At 37.2% G+C, this 19,740-nt stretch overlaps 1 protein-coding gene across 1 annotated transcript; it reads right to left on the bottom strand.

Annotated features, from left to right (window-relative positions):
- Nucleotides 1–1,260: 1,260 nt before the first annotated feature.
- LOC143152929 (sensory neuron membrane protein 1) lies at nt 1,261–18,484 on the bottom strand. The gene is made up of 9 exons (XM_076323561.1): nt 18,335–18,484; nt 17,011–17,127; nt 15,124–15,281; nt 14,383–14,582; nt 13,143–13,345; nt 12,512–12,767; nt 12,146–12,357; nt 1,834–2,060; nt 1,261–1,477 (listed from the first exon to the last, which is right to left on the bottom strand). The coding sequence occupies exons 1-9, from the start codon at nt 18,482–18,484 to the stop codon at nt 1,261–1,263; spliced, it is 1,740 nt and encodes a 579-aa protein (XP_076179676.1).
- Nucleotides 18,485–19,740: the final 1,256 nt, after the last annotated feature.

The raw sequence follows: 19,740 nt of genomic DNA, 5'->3' as shown, positions 1-19,740 counted from the left end.
TACCATCGCTTCTTTTATTTCCAGTGAATTCGGAATTGACACGAGAGTATCAATTTCAAACGTGACACGTGTCAATTCCATCGCTGCGCATAACTCAGCGAAGTGTACAGTGATTGCCATCTATCGGTCGGTGTTAAATTTAAAATGCTATCTAACCTACAAGTGCTAAGCAAGACGTACGATAATCAAATCACAGTACCCAATTGGAATCGAGAATCGTTCTCGATATCTCGTGGTACACCACGGGACCCATTTCTTCAGCTCCGTATACTACTTTGCAATCGAAGAAACGCACTGTATCCGTTTTTTTTCTGAATATAATTGATACTTGGAAGTATCCTTGAAAAAAATGACCATAAGTGTACTTATGTGTGAATACTTCTCGTATAACCCCTTCATGCCCAGCGTATATTTAATTACACGTAAACTATAACCACGTAAAAGTAACAATTAAAAATAAACCAATACATATTTCTTTACAGATTATGTACAGAATTTACAAAAAAATTTTTTCTAAGTTGTTACCCAACTAGTAATCCTGGCCGTGTGTTTTTATTTAGACAGATGCATTTGCATCACTCGTAAATTTTATTAATTTTTTTAAATTTCAAATATGATTGGGTTAAGATGATTCTGTGTATAGTATTCACACGAAGAGATGGCGTTTGGATCTTATTCGTTCAGGGGCTACTACTCGAGGCATGACAAAGATAGCCCTTGAACGAATAGGACCAGCCAGTTTCATGTGTAATTTTTCCACGTTCGTACTATAGATCATCGAAGCTTATTTAGAGAACGGTCCACGCGCTGTATAATACTTCAGGTGTTACAAAACGTGTGGACATCAGGTTCATTCTCCCTTCGATTTTTCAATTCTTCGCCACTACTCGTGATAATTCTACGAACTTGTTATTTCTCGGTTCTTTAATCAACACTAACTGATATACTATTTCTTATCGCACGATAGAACGTTAAAACGTGTCCTTAGTTCGTATATAGCAATTTCCATTGAACTCCTTTTACTTAAAATTTTTCGATAAATTAACGTATTATAATTTCAATGTTTGTACACCGCTGAACCGATCCTATTAAATAAAATCGAAATAGAATTGTACGTAGATCTATTCTCGACACAGTCGTCACAGATAAGATAAACATCGCGTCAATCGTCCTTTGAACATCAATTATTGCACTCTGAGGTTTCGTACGATGTACGAATTGCAGAATGTTGAATAAAATTAAAATCGAACGAAAAAATATTTAATTCCTATCGAGATTCGGGGGTACCGCTGCGCTCTGTATCGTGCTGATGTTCATTTCTAGCGGCCATTTTTTCTCCTCGTTATCTTTTCCGTTTTTCGACTGAGGCGACACCTTTGTGATGTCCAGTTTATTCTTGTCTTTGTTCTTGAAATATAACGCAGCAGCTCCTCCGATCAAACCGGCACCAGCGACACTCGTAAGCCACTTCAAGACCCTGTTTGGCAAACGTGTTAATTACTCGTCGTGTGAGACGATTCGCAAAGGGTGAGAGTTAAATTAAAATCATCGCTCAAGATCATCGTGCAACTATCCCCACCACATCACTACTCCGTCCCCAGCCACTTTGCTCCGCCCACTTACTATCAAAATCGTAACACGATAGTAATTGCATCTTTCTCTGTGCAAGGTGACTCGTAAAATAAAAACAAAAAAAAACATAAATAAGTAGTGTAGTTTCGAAACTGTTAAAAAAATATACTAGACATCGTATCTTCGGTCATTTTTGACATCCCCTGAGTGGATCACCCTGTAACACACGCTGTAAGAAGAAAACTCGAGTAAAATATTTACCCGACAATTTTAATCGCTATGAACACGGTTTTCAATTTCTTCACAAACTGATCGTCGAGCAAAATCCCTTCCTCGATCCAGAAGATGGGGAACAAACACTCCGGGAACTTCTTCATTAGCTTGAACTTCTCAATCGGATGCAGAAACATACTGAACTGCAGTCTCTTGTGCGCGCTCAACGGAGTAGCTGTCATTGGTTCGAAGTCCATAGAGATATCGTGTTCCTCCTGCAATTTTACATTTTATTTCCTTTATACGTACAACAATTACCAGGACACTTGTCTCGATTCGACAGGGCCGTGGCTATGCGTAACCAACGCCAATGGAGAGATTCAATGAACCATTCACTTTCTAACAATAATGTTCAACTTTTTTTTTTAATACTTCAGGGTTCTGTCCTTCTTTCTCGTATATTTCTGTGGTTACCAATCACCAAAGTGTAATGTACATCTTGATCAATTTCAATTAACAGAAATTTCAATGATGTAATATTCTAAATGCGCAGCCAATTAGCTCGGTACTACCCGCGACGAAGAATTATCGTTCGTCGCGAGTAATACCGATTACCAGGTCTCACCACGTGGAGGTTGCTGCGAGCGGAGACCCGGAGAAAGATAGATGGAATCAAAGTTCCATCGATCTCCCTCGACACGCGATACAAACGAAGATACTAAACCAAAGAGATGGAAGGAATCAATGTTCTTTCGATCTCCTCGTTTAGTTCTGCCAAGCAATTACATTATGGAAAAATTAGGCAAAATTGGGAAAGACGCGACACGAACCGTGCAGTTGGTTCTACTAGGTCTATCCCGTTTCCCCTCCGTGGTTCCGACTCCAGAGAAAACGAGCGACGCCTACGACTCCCCTAGAGGAGTGCCCCGTTTCTCCATCTTTACGACGAGAGGGTCTTATTTTGGAGGCTTTCGCAGGGACCGGCAAAAATGCCTGCTCCTGTGCTCGCAACATGCCCCCTCTGGAAGCGGACACACCGGAAGAGACGGCGATAGACCGTTCGGACTACTTACACGGCCGGCCACTTGCTTGTACAAGAAGCAGTGGTGACCGGATCGAGGAACGAGGAAGCGAGCAAAATTAAGCTAAAGATTGGATAATTGCTTGGCAGATCACAGCCTTAAAACTAACTTATTCTAACTGCAGAGATAGAAGGAATCAATGTTCCTTCGATCTCCTCGTTTAATTCTGCCGAGCAATTACATTATGGAAAAATTAGGCAAAATTGGGAAGTACGCGACACGAACCGTGGAGTTGTTCCTACTAGGTCGGTCCCGTTTCCCCTCAGTGGGCCCGATTCTCAAGGACATGCGCGACGCCGTCCACTCCTCTAGAGGAGTGCCCCGTTTCTCCCTACTCCGCAGCCAGGAGCCACGCAGAGCGTGGACCTGACTCACGGAGGATGACGAAGAGAGGGTCTTATGATGGATCAAGGGCTTCCGCAGGGACCGGTGCGAACACCTGCCCCTGTGTTCGCAGCATATTCTCTCTCAAAGCGGACGCACCAGAAGAGACGGCGATCGAGCGTTCGGTCCACCTCCACGGCCGGTCACTTGCTTATGCAACAAGCAGAGGTGGCCGGACTGAGATACGAGCAAGCGAGCAAAAAGAAGCTAAAGATTGGATAATTGCTCGGCAGATCACAGATATTCGTACATGGTGACCTTAAAACTAACTTAGTCTATACTTGGAATTAACAGTCCCGCGAAGGATGCAATACATCAGTCCCCTTCGTTCTTCGTTTTTCGTTTTCCGATACATCTAAGAGAGTGTATCTAAGAGAAACCTAAAGTCAAGACATAATAGAAAATAGAAATGAAGTTGGTTAGTGGAAAAAAATAAACATGGAAAACAAGTAGAAATTAAAATCAGAGAACAAATGAAATGAATTAGACAAAGAAACAATTAAAAAAAAAAGAAAGGATTGAGAGAGTGGTCGCCAGTACTGACCACCGCCTACCGGCGGCCAGTACCGGTTACCAAGGTGGGGGGTCCGCCTTCCATAAACCTAAAACGAAGAGATCCGTCCACCTCGGAGGCTCCAGGAACGATGAAATTTTAAACAACCGGGGCTCCTTATATACCCATCGCAAGGTCACTTACCCCTACTTCGATTGTCTTTGTTCGATCTAACCGAATATTTCAAGAAATTGATCGCTTTTAGGCCATTATTTATACTAGGACATTCTTAATAATTGTTTAAACTATGTTCCCACCACGGTTGTTAATAATTATGATAAATAAACATCAAGATATAGCGAAATCTGTAAAGGGAAACGGTTTCGGTGAATGTTTGTGCACTCACGCGATTGTTATTAACATTTACGCATATTCCCAATATTAATCGAACAATGTGCATCTTATTTATACATTACAAATGATTAAGTAACTTATAGAAATTGATTTTGATCGAGGCTCGATGTTAAAACGTGTTTCGTAAAGTTTTAAAGCATGGAAAGTAACAATTGTTCATTAGATACATTAATTTAACATTTGTTTAATTCTTATACTTTACACAATACGCATAAAAGTTGTATTTTTTACTTAAAAGCGCCGAAATTCAATTAATCGCTTTTCTAGATAGAAAAATCATCGCGATGAATAATTGTGAATCGATAATATTTATGTGTAGCCTTGAGAATGTCAGTTGGATCTCAACGAAAAATTCCTTCGTGAACAAAGAATATTTTCAACGAAATGATATTTTAAGCCATTATTTATACTAGGATAGTGTTAATAATTGTTTAGACTATGGTCCTACGACGGTTGTTAATAATTATGATAAACAAACATCAAGATATTGCGAAATCTGCGAAGGCGAACGGTTTCGGTGAATGTTTGTTCATTTCCGCGATTGTTACTAACATTTATATGTGTTCCCAATATTAATCGAACAATGTGCATATTATTTATGCATTAAAAATGATCGATTCGCCAACAACAATTAATGTTGATCGAGTTTCGAGGTATAAACGTTTTTCTTAATGTTTCAAAGCATTGAAAGTAACAATTGATAATTAGATACATTAATTTAACATTTGTTTAATTCTTATAATTTATACAATACTCGTAGAAGTTGCATTTTTTACATAAATGTGCCGAAATTCAATTAATGGCTTTTCTAGATAGAAAAATCATCGCGATGAATAATTGTGAATCGATAATATTTATGTGTAGCCTTGAGAATGTCAGTTGGATCTCAACGAAAAATTCCTTCGTGAACAAAGAATATTTCAACGAAATGATATTTTAAGCCATTATTTATACTAGGATAGTGTTAATAATTGTTTAGACTATGGTCCTACGACGGTTGTTAATAATTATGATAAACAAACATCAAGATATTGCGAAATCTGCGAAGGCGAACGGTTTCGGTGAATGTTTGTTCATTTCCGCGATTGTTACTAACATTTATATGTGTTCCCAATATTAATCGAAGAATGTGCATATTATTTATGCATTAAAAATGATCGATTCGCCAACAACAATTAATGTTGATCGAGTTTCGAGGTATAAACGTTTTTCTTAATGTTTCAAAGCATTGAAAGTAACAATTGATAATTAGATACATTAATTTAACATTTGTTTAATTCTTATAATTTATACAATACTCGTAGAAGTTGCATTTTTTACATAAATGTGCCGAAATTCAATTAATGGCTTTTCTAGATAGAAAAATCATCGCGATGAATAATTGTGAATCGATAATATTTATGTGTAGCCTTGAGAATGTCAGTTGGATCTCAACGAAAAATTCCTTCGTGAACAAAGAATATTTCAACGAAATGATATTTTAAGCCATTATTTATACTAGGATAGTGTTAATAATTGTTTAGACTATGGTCCTACGACGGTTGTTAATAATTATGATAAACAAACATCAAGATATTGCGAAATCTGCGAAGGCGAACGGTTTCGGTGAATGTTTGTTCATTTCCGCGATTGTTACTAACATTTATATGTGTTCCCAATATTAATCGAACAATGTGCATATTATTTATGCATTAAAAATGATCGATTCGCCAACAACAATTAATGTTGATCGAGTTTCGAGGTATAAACGTTTTTCTTAATGTTTCAAAGCATTGAAAGTAACAATTGATAATTAGATACATTAATTTAACATTTGTTTAATTCTTATAATTTATACAATACTCGTAGAAGTTGCATTTTTTACATAAAAGTGCCGAAATTCAATTAATGGCTTTTCTAGATAGAAAAATCATCGCGATGAATAATTGTGAATCGATAATATTTATGTGTAGCCTTGAGAATGTCAGTTGGATCTCAACGAAAAATTCCTTCGTGAATAAAGAATATTTCAACGAAATGATATTTTAAGCCATTATTTATACTAGGACAGTGTTAATAATTGTTTAAACTATGGTCCTACGACGGTTGTTAATGATTATGATAAATAAACATCAAGATATTGCAAAATCTACGAAGGGGAACGGTTTTGGTAAATGTTTTTTCATTTCCGTGATTGTTATTAACATTTACGCACGTTCCGAATATTAACATTACAATGTGCATCTTATTTGTGCATTATAAATCATTAATTACTTTACAAATATTAATTTTTATCGAAAATCGAGAAACATATTAATACCACGTTTTACTTCAATTCTCGATCAAATTTAATTTCTATAGGCAAATCAATCATTTACAATGTATAATTAAGATGCATTCTCTAACATAAATGTTCGAAAAATGTATAAATGTCAATAACAATTGCGTGGATGAACAACAATTCACTGAAACCGTTCCCCTTCGCAGATTTCGCAATATCTTGATGTTCATTTATCAGAATTATTAACAACCGTCGTAGCACCATGGTTTAAAAAATTATTAACAATGTCCTGGTATAAATAATGGATTAAAACATTATTTCGTTGAAGTATTTTTCGTTCGCGATGTAATTGTTATCATTGAGGTCCAACCGACATTGTCAAGGCTACACATATCGAATATCGATTCACAAGCGTTCATCGCGATGATTTTTCTATTTAGAAAAGCAATTAATTGAATTTCGGCACTTTTAAGTAAAAAATACACCTTGTACGCGTATTGTGTAAATTATAAGAATTGAACAAATGTTAAATTAGTGTTGCAAATAGACAATTATTACTTTCCATGTTTTAAAAACTTTACGATGCACGTTTTTACTTCGAATCTCGATCAAAATCAACTTCTGTAAGTTTCTTAATTAATTGCAATACATAAATAAGATGCACATTGTTCGATCAATATTGAGTACGTGCAAAAATGTTTATAACAATCGCCTAGAGACATAAACATTCGCTAAAGCCATTCGCCTTCGTAGATTTTGCAATATCTTGATGTTTATTTATCATAATTATTAACAACCGTCGTAGGACCATAGTTTAAACAATTATTAACACTGTCCTAGTATAAATAATAGCTTAAAATATCATTTCGTTAAAATATTCTTTGTTCACGAAGGAATTTTTCGTTGAGATCCAACTGACATTCTCAAGGCTACACATAAATATTATCGATTCACAATTATTCATCGCGATGATTTTTCTATCTAGAAAAGCCATTAATTGAATTTCGGCACATTTATGTAAAAAATGCAACTTCTACGAGTATTGTATAAATTATAAGAATTAAACAAATGTTAAATTAATGTATCTAATTATCAATTGTTACTTTCAATGCTTTGAAACATTAAGAAAAACGTTTATACCTCGAAACTCGATCAACATTAATTGTTGTTGGCGAATCGATCATTTTTAATGCATAAATAATATGCACATTCTTCGATTAATATTGGGAACACATATAAATGTTAGTAACAATCGCGGAAATGAACAAACATTCACCGAAACCGTTCGCCTTCGCAGATTTTGCAATATCTTGATGTTTGTTTATCATAATTATTAACAACCGTCGTAGGACCATAGTCTAAACAATTATTAACACTATCCTAGTATAAATAATGGCTTAAAATATCATTTCGTTGAAATATTCTTTGTTCACGAAGGAATTTTTCGTTGAGATCCAACTGACATTCTCAAGGCTACACATAAATATTATCGATTCACAATTATTCATCGCGATGATTTTTCTATCTAGAAAAGCCATTAATTGAATTTCGGCACTTTTATGTAAAAAATGCAACTTCTACGAGTATTGTATAAATTATAAGAATTAAACAAATGTTAAATTAATGTATCTAATTATCAATTGTTACTTTCAATGCTTTGAAACATTAAGAAAAACGTTTATACCTCGAAACTCGATCAACATTAATTGTTGTTGGCGAATCGATCATTTTTAATGCATAAATAATATGCACATTGTTCGATTAATATTGGGAACACATATAAATGTTAGTAACAATCGCGGAAATGAACAAACATTCACCGAAACCGTTCGCCTTCGCAGATTTCGCAATATCTTGATGTTTGTTTATCATAATTATTAACAACCGTCGTAGGACCATAGTCTAAACAATTATTAACACTATCCTAGTATAAATAATGGCTTAAAATATCATTTCGTTGAAATATTCTTTGTTCACGAAGGAATTTTTCGTTGAGATCCAACTGACATTCTCAAGGCTACACATAAATATTATCGATTCACAATTATTCATCGCGATGATTTTTCTATCTAGAAAAGCCATTAATTGAATTTCGGCACATTTATGTAAAAAATGCAACTTCTACGAGTATTGTATAAATTATAAGAATTAAACAAATGTTAAATTAATGTATCTAATTATCAATTGTTACTTTCAATGCTTTGAAACATTAAGAAAAACGTTTATACCTCGAAACTCGATCAACATTAATTGTTGTTGGCGAATCGATCATTTTTAATGCATAAATAATATGCACATTGTTCGATTAATATTGGGAACACATATAAATGTTAGTAACAATCGCGGAAATGAACAAACATTCACCGAAACCGTTCGCCTTCGCAGATTTCGCAATATCTTGATGTTTGTTTATCATAATTATTAACAACCGTCGTAGGACCATAGTCTAAACAATTATTAACACTATCCTAGTATAAATAATGGCTTAAAATATCATTTCGTTGAAATATTCTTTGTTCACGAAGGAATTTTTCGTTGAGATCCAACTGACATTCTCAAGGCTACACATAAATATTATCGATTCACAATTATTCATCGCGATGATTTTTCTATCTAGAAAAGCCATTAATTGAATTTCGGCACATTTATGTAAAAAATGCAACTTCTACGAGTATTGTATAAATTATAAGAATTAAACAAATGTTAAATTAATGTATCTAATTATCAATTGTTACTTTCAATGCTTTGAAACATTAAGAAAAACGTTTATACCTCGAAACTCGATCAACATTAATTGTTGTTGGCGAATCGATCATTTTTAATGCATAAATAATATGCACATTGTTCGATTAATATTGGGAACACATATAAATGTTAGTAACAATCGCGGAAATGAACAAACATTCACCGAAACCGTTCGCCTTCGCAGATTTCGCAATATCTTGATGTTTGTTTATCATAATTATTAACAACCGTCGTAGGACCATAGTCTAAACAATTATTAACACTATCCTAGTATAAATAATGGCTTAAAATATCATTTCGTTGAAAATATTCTTTGTTCACGAAGGAATTTTTCGTTGAGATCCAACTGACATTCTCAAGGCTACACATAAATATTATCGATTCACAATTATTCATCGCGATGATTTTTCTATCTAGAAAAGCGATTAATTGAATTTCGGCGCTTTTAAGTAAAAAATACAACTTTTATGCGTATTGTGTAAAGTATAAGAATTAAACAAATGTTAAATTAATGTATCTAATGAACAATTGTTACTTTCCATGCTTTAAAACTTTACGAAACACGTTTTAACATCGAGCCTCGATCAAAATCAATTTCTATAAGTTACTTAATCATTTGTAATGCATAAATAAGATGCACATTGTTCGATTAATATTGGGAATATGCGTAAATGTTAATAACAATCGCGTGAGTGCACAAACATTCACCGAAACCGTTTCCCTTTACAGATTTCGCTATATCTTGATGTTTATTTATCATAATTATTAACAACCGTGGTGGGAACATAGTTTAAACAATTATTAAGAATGTCCTAGTATAAATAATGGCCTAAAAGCGATCAATTTCTTGAAATATTCGGTTAGATCGAACAAAGACAATCGAAGTAGGGGTAAGTGACCTTGCGATGGGTATATAAGGAGCCCCGGTTGTTTAAAATTTCATCGTTCCTGGAGCCTCCGAGGTGGACGGATCTCTTCGTTTTAGGTTTATGGAAGGCGGACCCCCCACCTTGGTAACCGGTACTGGCCGCCGGTAGGCGGTGGTCAGTACTGGCGACCACTCTCTCAATCCTTTCTTTTTTTTTTAATTGTTTCTTTGTCTAATTCATTTCATTAGTTCTCTGATTTTAATTTCTACTTGTTTTCCATGTTTATTTTTTTCCACTAACCAACTTCATTTCTATTTTCTATTATGTCTTGACTTTAGGTTTCTCTTAGATACACTCTCTTAGATGTATCGGAAAACGAAAAACGAAGAACGAAGGGGACTGATGTATTGCATCCTTCGCGGGACTGTTAATTCCAAGTATAGACTAAGTTAGTTTTAAGGTCACCATGTACGAATATCTGTGATCTGCCGAGCAATTATCCAATCTTTAGCTTCTTTTTGCTCGCTTGCTCGTATCTCAGTCCGGCCACCTCTGCTTGTTGCATAAGCAAGTGACCGGCCGTGGAGGTGGACCGAACGCTCGATCGCCGTCTCTTCTGGTGCGTCCGCTTTGAGAGAGAATATGCTGCGAACACAGGGGCAGGTGTTCGCACCGGTCCCTGCGGAAGCCCTTGATCCATCATAAGACCCTCTCTTCGTCATCCTCCGTGAGTCAGGTCCACGCTCTGCGTGGCTCCTGGCTGCGGAGTTGGGAGAAACGGGGCACTCCTCTAGAGGAGTGGACGGCGTCGCGCATATCCTTGAGAATCGGGCCCACTGAGGGGAAACGGGACCGACCTAGTAGGAACAACTCCACGGTTCGTGTCGCGTACTTCCCAATTTTGCCTAATTTTTCCATAATGTAATTGCTCGGCAGAATTAAACGAGGAGATCGAAGGAACATTGATTCCTTCTATCTCTGCAGTTAGAATAAGTTAGTTTTAAGGCTGTGATCTGCCAAGCAATTATCCAATCTTTAGCTTAATTTTGCTCGCTTCCTCGTTCCTCGATCCGGTCACCACTGCTTCTTGTACAAGCAAGTGGCCGGCCGTGTAAGTAGTCCGAACGGTCTATCGCCGTCTCTTCCGGTGTGTCCGCTTCCAGAGGGGGCATGTTGCGAGCACAGGAGCAGGCATTTTTGCCGGTCCCTGCGAAAGCCTCCAAAATAAGACCCTCTCGTCGTAAAGATGGAGAAACGGGGCACTCCTCTAGGGGAGTGGTAGGCGTCGCTCGTTTTCTCTGGAGTCGGAACCACGGAGGGGAAACGGGATAAACCTAGTAGAACCAACTGCACGGTTCGTGTCGCGTCTTTCCCAATTTTGCCTAATTTTTCCATAATGTAATTGCTTGGCAGAACTAAACGAGGAGATCGAAAGAACATTGATTCCTTCCATCTCTTTAATTTAGTATCTTCGTTTGTATCGCGTGTCGAGGGAGATCGATGGAACTTTGATTCCATCTATCTCTCTCCGGGTCTCCGCTCGCAGCAACCTCCACGTGGTGAGACCTGGTAATCGGTATTACTCGCGACGAACGATAATTCTTCGTCGCGAGTAGTACCGAGCTAATTGGCTGCGCATTTAGAATATTGCATCATTAAAATTTCTGTTATTTGAAATTGATCAAGAAGTACATTATACTTTGGTGATTGGTAATCATAGAAATATACGAGAAAGAAGGACAGAACCCTGAAGTATTAAAAAGAAAGTTGAACATTGTTTGTACAAAGTGAAACACATGCCTCATTGAACCCCTCTATCGGTGTTACTTCTATCGGAAAGTTTCTTCTTCAAAAATGTCTATAGAATCCGATCTTAGGTACAGTTTTCGTTCTTGGTAGAGAACTTTTCGTAAAAATACAAAAATAGTACAGAGGAACTACACGTATCGGTACGTTTTTAAACTTTGACGCTAATTTATAATCAAAAACAATTAACAAATTATGTACCGCTGTATTCGAGAAACTATCCTCTATTTTTCGAAGAGCAATTAAAACTTTCCAACTTGTTTACTTTTCATGTAATACTTGATTATTGACAAAATGAAAAACTAACCTCGTTTGGATTGAGTCCATCGACCAGTTGCAGATACTTCTCTTCCGACCCGAGAAAGTGAGGCAAAGAACCGATAAACGGCGCGCCTAAACATTTGTACATATCGTACAAATTTTTCGTCAAACAGGTGTCCGATGTAGGACAGAAACACTTCTCCATGGAATTCGTGCTCATGTCTCCGAAATTAGCCGTGTAATGCAACGTGTTGACGCCTAGGAAAAAATTGAAAATAATTTTTATAATTTTTCTACGATTCAAGTAACATTAATTTTTATTTTAAATGTTTAATTAACATTTGTTCGTTGTCGTTACAACTTTCTCGCAAAACATTTCGCGATAAATATATCCACGCGGTACTAGTCGTACCTTTAACTTTGCTCTTGTGCTGATAATGCGCGGACAGGCTTCTGCAAATATCTGGATTGAAGGAGACGATGTCGTCGTTTTCGGTGAGCAACGGTGGAAAGATTGTCGAATCTGTCCCGTTGAACTCGTTACAATGATCCTCCGGCCAGATCGTCAACGCTGGTTTGCCATCGAACTCTGTCACACGACCGACGTCCTTGTAATTTTTCAGTCCACGTAACACGCGTATACGTTCGGGCATAATGCTGTCATTTTTCTAAGCGGAACACGAAACTCGATTAATTTCGCGAAAGTGAAAAATTTGAGTTGGAAAAAAAATACAACTTATAAAACAACCCAATACGACGTAACTTGAAATAATTCGAACTGATCATCGGTAGCCCAACTATTGTATAAAAGAGGTATTAGGGAAGACAAGAGAGCAATTGTACAAATTCCTCCCTCCCTGTATCTAATAATTTTTATTTCGATATTACGTAGATATATGAAAAAATCTTGGATCTGGTATTGTAGAAATTCTTATTTTATGTGAAAACACATCCCCACCAATCGGTTACTCCCTCCCCACCAATCGTAATTTCTGATCACTGACAATTACACCTGATCGATGACGAAAAATATGGATACCTACCGGGCCGAACAAGGAGAACATAAAATGTCCCTGGCCGTCGGGTAGCAAAACATCAGTTTTTTCCTTCAGAGCGCTACAAATCGCGGACCCAGCAAAATCTTTCACCGTGCAGTCGATGATCAGACCGTCGAAAAGTATATCCCTCGCTTTGGCTCTCACGAAGACCGAGCTTGGCTTTTTAAAAATGCTGTCCATACCTTTGTCTGGAAACGGAACACCGAGAACGTGAGGAAACTCTACGATCTTACGATAAACGGTTACGCAGCGGGAGCGAGAGAGACGGAGTAACAGCGAGCGAGACTCGCATTACACGACTTCTGCGTGCTTGTCCCGATGAAAACGAGCCGGAACGCGAGACCCAATTGTAAAAATAATTTTCCACGAAACTCGATTTTCTCGATCGATGTAACGTGTGTAACGTTTGATAAAACTTGCAAAAAAATTTTCAACAAATTTTGAAATAACTCGATCCTCTCAGTCGATGTAACGTGTGTAACGTTTGATAAAACTTGCAAAAATATTTTCAACAAATTTTGAAATAACTCGATCCTCTCGGTCGATGTAACGTGTGTAACGTTTGATAAAACTTGCAAAAAAATTTTCAACAAATTTTGAAATAACTCGATCCTCTCGGTCGATGTAACGTGTGTAACGTTTGATAAAACTTGCAAAAAAATTTTCAATAAATTTTTAAATAACTCGATCCTCTCGGTCGATGTAACGTGTGTAACGTTTGATAAAACTTGCAAAAATATTTTCAACAAATTTTGAAATAACTCGATCCTCTCGGTCAATGTAACGTGTGCAATGTTTGATAAAATTTTCAAAAAAATTTTCCACAAATTTTGGTATCCAATTCTTATCTCGAAAACCGACTCATGGCGAACAAGAGAGCTAACGAGAATTTTTAAATTACTAGATTATCGTTCAGCTTCAAGTGTATTATAATTGAAGATAAAAACGCAAATGAACGAGTTTGAAGGATGCGCGAAGAAATGGTGAAAAAGAGTAGAAAACCGTATAAAAGTTAAAGAACGCGTTACAGTGACCAATTGATTGTGTCCCCCAAGGCGAGGTGCAAGTAGCTCGTCAGCTATAAGTAAAACGTTTCTCTCGTCCCACCTTAGAATCCTTAGGTATTCTTGGGTAAGGTAAAGTCGACCTTCGCTTGTGATCGAATACGAGAATATATTCGATGTGCTTGGAGAATCGAAACGTGACGAAGATAATGCACACTCACTGATGATCCCCATTGCCCCGGGTTGTTCCATCAGAGCGATTTTCACCACGCTGAGAATGAGAACGTGAGGCACGACGAGCTCCTCTTCACCGGTTAGGCCGTTGCTTCGCGCAGGATTGAAGTACCAAGTGGCTTTTAAATTATACTCGACGCTGTCGTCCTCCTCTCGATCGATCAGATTCACTTTCTGCTTGTACTCGCTGGAAATATCAATTGCGTCCAGATACAAACAATAGTTACCGTGAGAACCGTTTATCCATCGATTTCTATTACATTTCTCTTCTTAGTCTCTATCTTCTAATACCACGCGTGACGCAATGGCCATCAACCCTTTCACTATGGACCACTTGACGCGAAACCTACCCTGCGTGCGGAACATCTTCTCGCGTATCGAGAATGCGTACTCGTTGAACGCCTATAGGCGTTTGACGCACGCGATCAATTGACTGAACACTTATAGACACTGATCGTAGCGAAAAGGTTAAAGGCCTATAGGCACCGATCGTAGGCAAAGGGTTAGGGCCCTATAGGCACCGATTATAATCAAAGAAGGTATTCCTATTCGAAGAGGTAAAAATATTAATCTCTTTTTACCACATTTTCTCAAAATACAATTCCTTACGAAAGATCGCTCTAAACACGGTGGCTCGTTGTAAAGGTTGTTAAATAGAGAATAATTGAATAAACGAATCTTTAAATAGTAACTGTTCCATCGAAGTATCCAAATCGAAAAACACTTACTCGTAAAAAAATGGCCCCACTTCTTGAAGTATCGGTTTCTCTCCTGCTGTGATTTCGGCTGGATTCGTCACGTTGAAGAGATAAATTTTGAAGTCGAGCGGAAGGGGAAAATTCGACCATAATTCGCGCATCTCGGAACCATCTTTCAACGCGACTTGCTGGAATTTCAAATCTCTCAGTTTGGAATTCCATTTTATTGTGACATTATGGTCAGTCGACGAACAGTAAAAATATATACACGTACACTTACAATAACTTAACCAGGACAGAGAACAGAAAGATAAATTCTCCCCACCCCCGTACCTCTAATTTTCTCCAAAATGATTGACAGCAAAAAGCTCGAAAATTTAATAAAATTGAATCGACGAGTCAGAGAACGATACAGGTTAAAAATTAACCATTTCTAAATAATCTTTAGGTTGTATCTAAAAAAGTATACCTACACATTGGGATCGAGAACAGTGCGAAAGAAGTATCCTATACTAGTTTTTCAGGTTGTCCCTTGAGTGTAACGAACGCATCTGTTCTTTCAAATATCACGAAATGTTGTTTTTCGACTCGTCGATTCAGTCATAAACGGAAACGCGATGTCGTGTCATCGTTTTTACGTTTTTGTCATCGTGTCATCGGTGTCCTTGGAACACGTAATTTCGCGATTCGTTGGTCGAAAACCGCGATTTATCGAAATGACGCGTTACCGTGTCATAAATGATCACTTTATCGATGTGCCTTACAAAAATGTCTATTATTTTTATATCTCGTCGTTTTCTGAATCGCGGAAAAAAGTCGCTGACGTGCGAGAGTCCAGTGTTGACACGATGATAAGCAATAGGAACATTCACGAAAAGTTGAAAGCAAATGAAAAACACAATGGACACGACATGAAGCGACAATTACAGAAAGAAAAGTACTGCTCTGCTACCGAGATAATGGCGGGTTAGAGACGATTGTGAAAAAATTGAAAGTAATGCTAATGGCGTTCGCAGGTGTTTATCGCGAAGATGATTACAATTGCACGTGAGAACGTATGTAACATCTTGATTGCACTACCGGCTATTAAATATTCGAGTAAAAAAATTGCATTACATGTTGCGAATTAAAGGGAACCCACATATATACATATATGCAATTAGTATTTTAGAATTCAATGTTAATGGTTACACCTTATTCTCCTTTGTTCTTTCGGTAATGGTTTCCGAGGATTGGAATAATGACAAAAATGGTAATTTTTACACGCGTGGGCCAATAGTAGACAGCTCAGAGTTATAATGTTTCTAATGGTAAGTAATAAGTTGTTCGATAAGTTTTGTCGTTTGATAAAAACGACATTGAATAGTACTACATTGAACAGTACTACATTGAACAGTACTACATTGAACAGTACTACACTGAATAGTACTACATTGAACAGTACTACATTGAACAGTACTACATTGAACAGTACTTCACTGAACAGTACTACATTGAACAATACTACATTGAACATTACTATATTGAACAGTACTACATCGAACAGTACTACACTGAATAGTACTACATTGAACAGTACTACATTGAACAGTACTACATTGAACAGTACTGCATCGTACAGTACTACATTAAAGAGTACTACATTGAACATTACTACATTGAACAGGACTGCATTGAACAGTACTATATCGAACAGTACTACATTGAACAGTACTACATTGAACAGTACTACATTGAACAATACTACATTGAACAATACTACATTGAATAGTACTACTTTGAACAGTACTGCTTTGAACAGTACTACTTTGAACAGTACTACATTAAACAATACTACATTGAACAGTACTACATTGAACAGTACTGTTCGATAAGTTTTGTCGTTCGATAAAACCTAATGTATAGATTTCTGCTCACCTTTTTGATCTGCGACCTGAGAAACGGAGGAAAAATCACCGCACAGAATAGAACGCCAAAAGCGAGCATACAGCCACCGATGATTCCTAATTTCATGGGCTTCATCATTGTAATGCACTAGGAAAATCACAAAACGTATTCATAACGTGTTCGGGATTTACAACGTGCTCGGTAAATTGGGAGAAAGAAATCGAAAATACATCGAGCCTCGAAACAAAGGGGGAAATATTTTTTCATATACCCGGTGAAAAGTTTGTAAAGTCCATTCGATCGATTTCGCGATTCTTCGAATGTCTCGAGTGGAAGTCGTTCCGATAAATCGATTCTGTTCCCGTGCAAAACACATAACTGGTTCTTTGGCATTTCCTTCGTGGACAATGTAAAACCAAATGCGCAGATTCGTCGGTTTAAAGAGCGCAATTACGAGATTCGGTATAACACTCGTGAGAACTATTTACGATCTTCTCGTCCGTGAAAAATTCATTTTTGCATACACCTTTCTGGACGAATCAATTTTTCACTTATCGAAGAAAACCTAGAATCGAGGTCGAAACGTGTAAATAATATGCTCGAGTAGGTTCGTTTCGACTATCGTCGTGTATTATTCGTTATAAGTAACACGGATTTTAACGTATAGTATAATATGCAAAATTATAAGACAGAACGTAAAGGAACCATTAAATCATTTTTTTTCTCTCAAGATGTTTTTTCAAGTCTTATTTAGTTTACATCGTATTGTATTCTAAACGAGGATCGGTAAATGGCCGACACATTGAGGAACAAATGAAATAAATAATTATGGTAAAAGAATCTATGCCTCGACTCCGTTTACCCACATTTTGAGCAAAAGAAATACAGAAATTACCGGTTCCTTCGAGATCGTTCAAAATATCGTACAGTGGACCGAGTAGATTTCGTAAAACTTGTAACGCCGAATCGAACTCGTGATCCGCCGAACGCGACAAAAATAAACTGCACACGTGGTAAAAACAATCACATTTCGTATTTCTCCTAAATTCACAATCTTCTTCGAAGAAATTAATTTTCCAAATTTTCTCGTCGCGAAAAGAACTCGGATATCGAATAGATGCGATTGATAATCTCTCCGTCGAGCTCTTAAGGTGTAGCTACGCGAGAAATTCGATAACCTGCCATAGAACTCGCGAATTGAATCTCGAAACGAAGAATCGACGAGTATCAAACGATAGAAGAAGAATTTCTTCGCGACGAGGTTAGGAAAACTCGTAGATACGCGATAAGAGCTCGCGAGCACACATCGAGAAAACGATCGCGAGGTTCCGTTCTCTTACGAAATTCTGGAAACCTTGCATTTGCTCGTAGCACGCAGCGTTTGTATTTTTCGTCCGGTATTTAGAAACGAGAGAAGACCAAAAATCGACGAGTAGAGTGTCAGGTTGACGCTTCGATGTAAGATACGACCGGCTAGGTCGCGCGCGATTCGCTTCAAGTACATTCTTCGAGATCGTCCCTCGACTTGTCGCGTTCTCCGCTCCCCTCCCCTCTAAAAGCACGCTGAATTCACGAATCGAATTCTAATTTCTACGATACGGTTCTTTTTTACTTTTCGTCGTTTATTTCTTTTCTTCTTTCCTCTTATTTTCACACTTTTTCGAGAGTACGTATTTACACGTAACCGTTTCGCGCGCACCTTGTGAACAACGTCGATAGCCGGCTCTCTCTCGCACGTCCTGGGCCGTCAATCTTCGTGTGCTCCCGCCAGAGGACTGCGCGTTTCGAATGTCCAGCGTCGCGACGCGACGACACCCCTGCGTACGCCGCCACTCCTGCATCACCACGTATCTGGCCGATTTTCGCAACGATCGCGATCGAACGAACGTGACAGAAGAATTGCCGCGTTTTTTTACCAATTTCGCGTTCGATTTCCGGCCCGGAGTACTACAACTAGCGGAATATTTTACGGGTATTTGATTTCTACGAACTTCGAGTAATCGAGTATTCGAGTATTCGAGTATTCGAATATCGTTACTCGAGTATTTGATATTGGTATTTGAATGTTACTGTTCGAGTATTCGAATATCGTTACTCGGGTATTTAATATTGGTATTTGAATGTTACTGTTCGAGTATTCGAATATCGTTACTCGAGTATTTAATATTGGTATTTGAATGTTACTGTTCGAGTATTCGAATATCGTTACTCGAGTATTTAATATTGGTATTTGAATGTTACTGTTCGAGTATTCGAATATCGTTACTCGAGTATTTAATATTGGTATTTGAATGTTACTGTTCGAGTATTCGAATATCGTTACTCGAATATTTTACAGGTATATGAATCTTATTGTTCGAATATTCGAATATCGTTACTCGAATATTTTACAGGTATATGAATCTTATTGTTCGAATATTCGAATATCGTTACTCGAATATTTTACAGGTATATGAATCTTATTGTTCGAATATTCGAGTATTGGAATACCGTTATTGAAATATCTAGATTTTAGAGTAGCTGGGTACTCGAACATTTGTGTATTCTAGTATCATTATACAAGTATTCAAATATTCAAATATTCAAATATTTGGATATTTGAGTATTCAGATATTTGGCTACTTGAATACTTGATGAGTATTTGAATATCATCGGTCGAATATTATTACTCGAATAATTCATCACACGTGCACACCATATCACATTGATTGGATGCTATGAATATTCAGTCACTTGGACGTATATGAACATATGAATATT

The sequence above is a fragment of the Ptiloglossa arizonensis genome, chromosome 1, assembly GCF_051014685.1.
Source record: "Ptiloglossa arizonensis isolate GNS036 chromosome 1, iyPtiAriz1_principal, whole genome shotgun sequence".
Taxonomy (NCBI): Eukaryota; Metazoa; Arthropoda; class Insecta; order Hymenoptera; family Colletidae; genus Ptiloglossa; species Ptiloglossa arizonensis.
The sequence above is the reverse complement of the archived record's forward strand: the minus strand, read 5'-3'. Positions and strand labels throughout refer to the sequence as shown.

Bases quoted from the DNA above. Each gene is read 5' to 3' on its own strand.
- LOC143152929 (XM_076323561.1), bottom strand. From the start codon at position 18,484: ATGTACTTGAAGCGAATCGCGCGCGACCTAGCCGGTCGTATCTTACAT. The intron at 17,128-18,334 runs GTTTCCAGAATT...TGATTTTCCTAG, and splicing joins GTGCTACGAGCAAATGCAAG to TGCATTACAATGATGAAGCC. The intron at 1,478-1,833 runs GTAAATATTTTA...TTTGCCAAACAG, and splicing joins ATAGCGATTAAAATTGTCGG to GGTCTTGAAGTGGCTTACGA.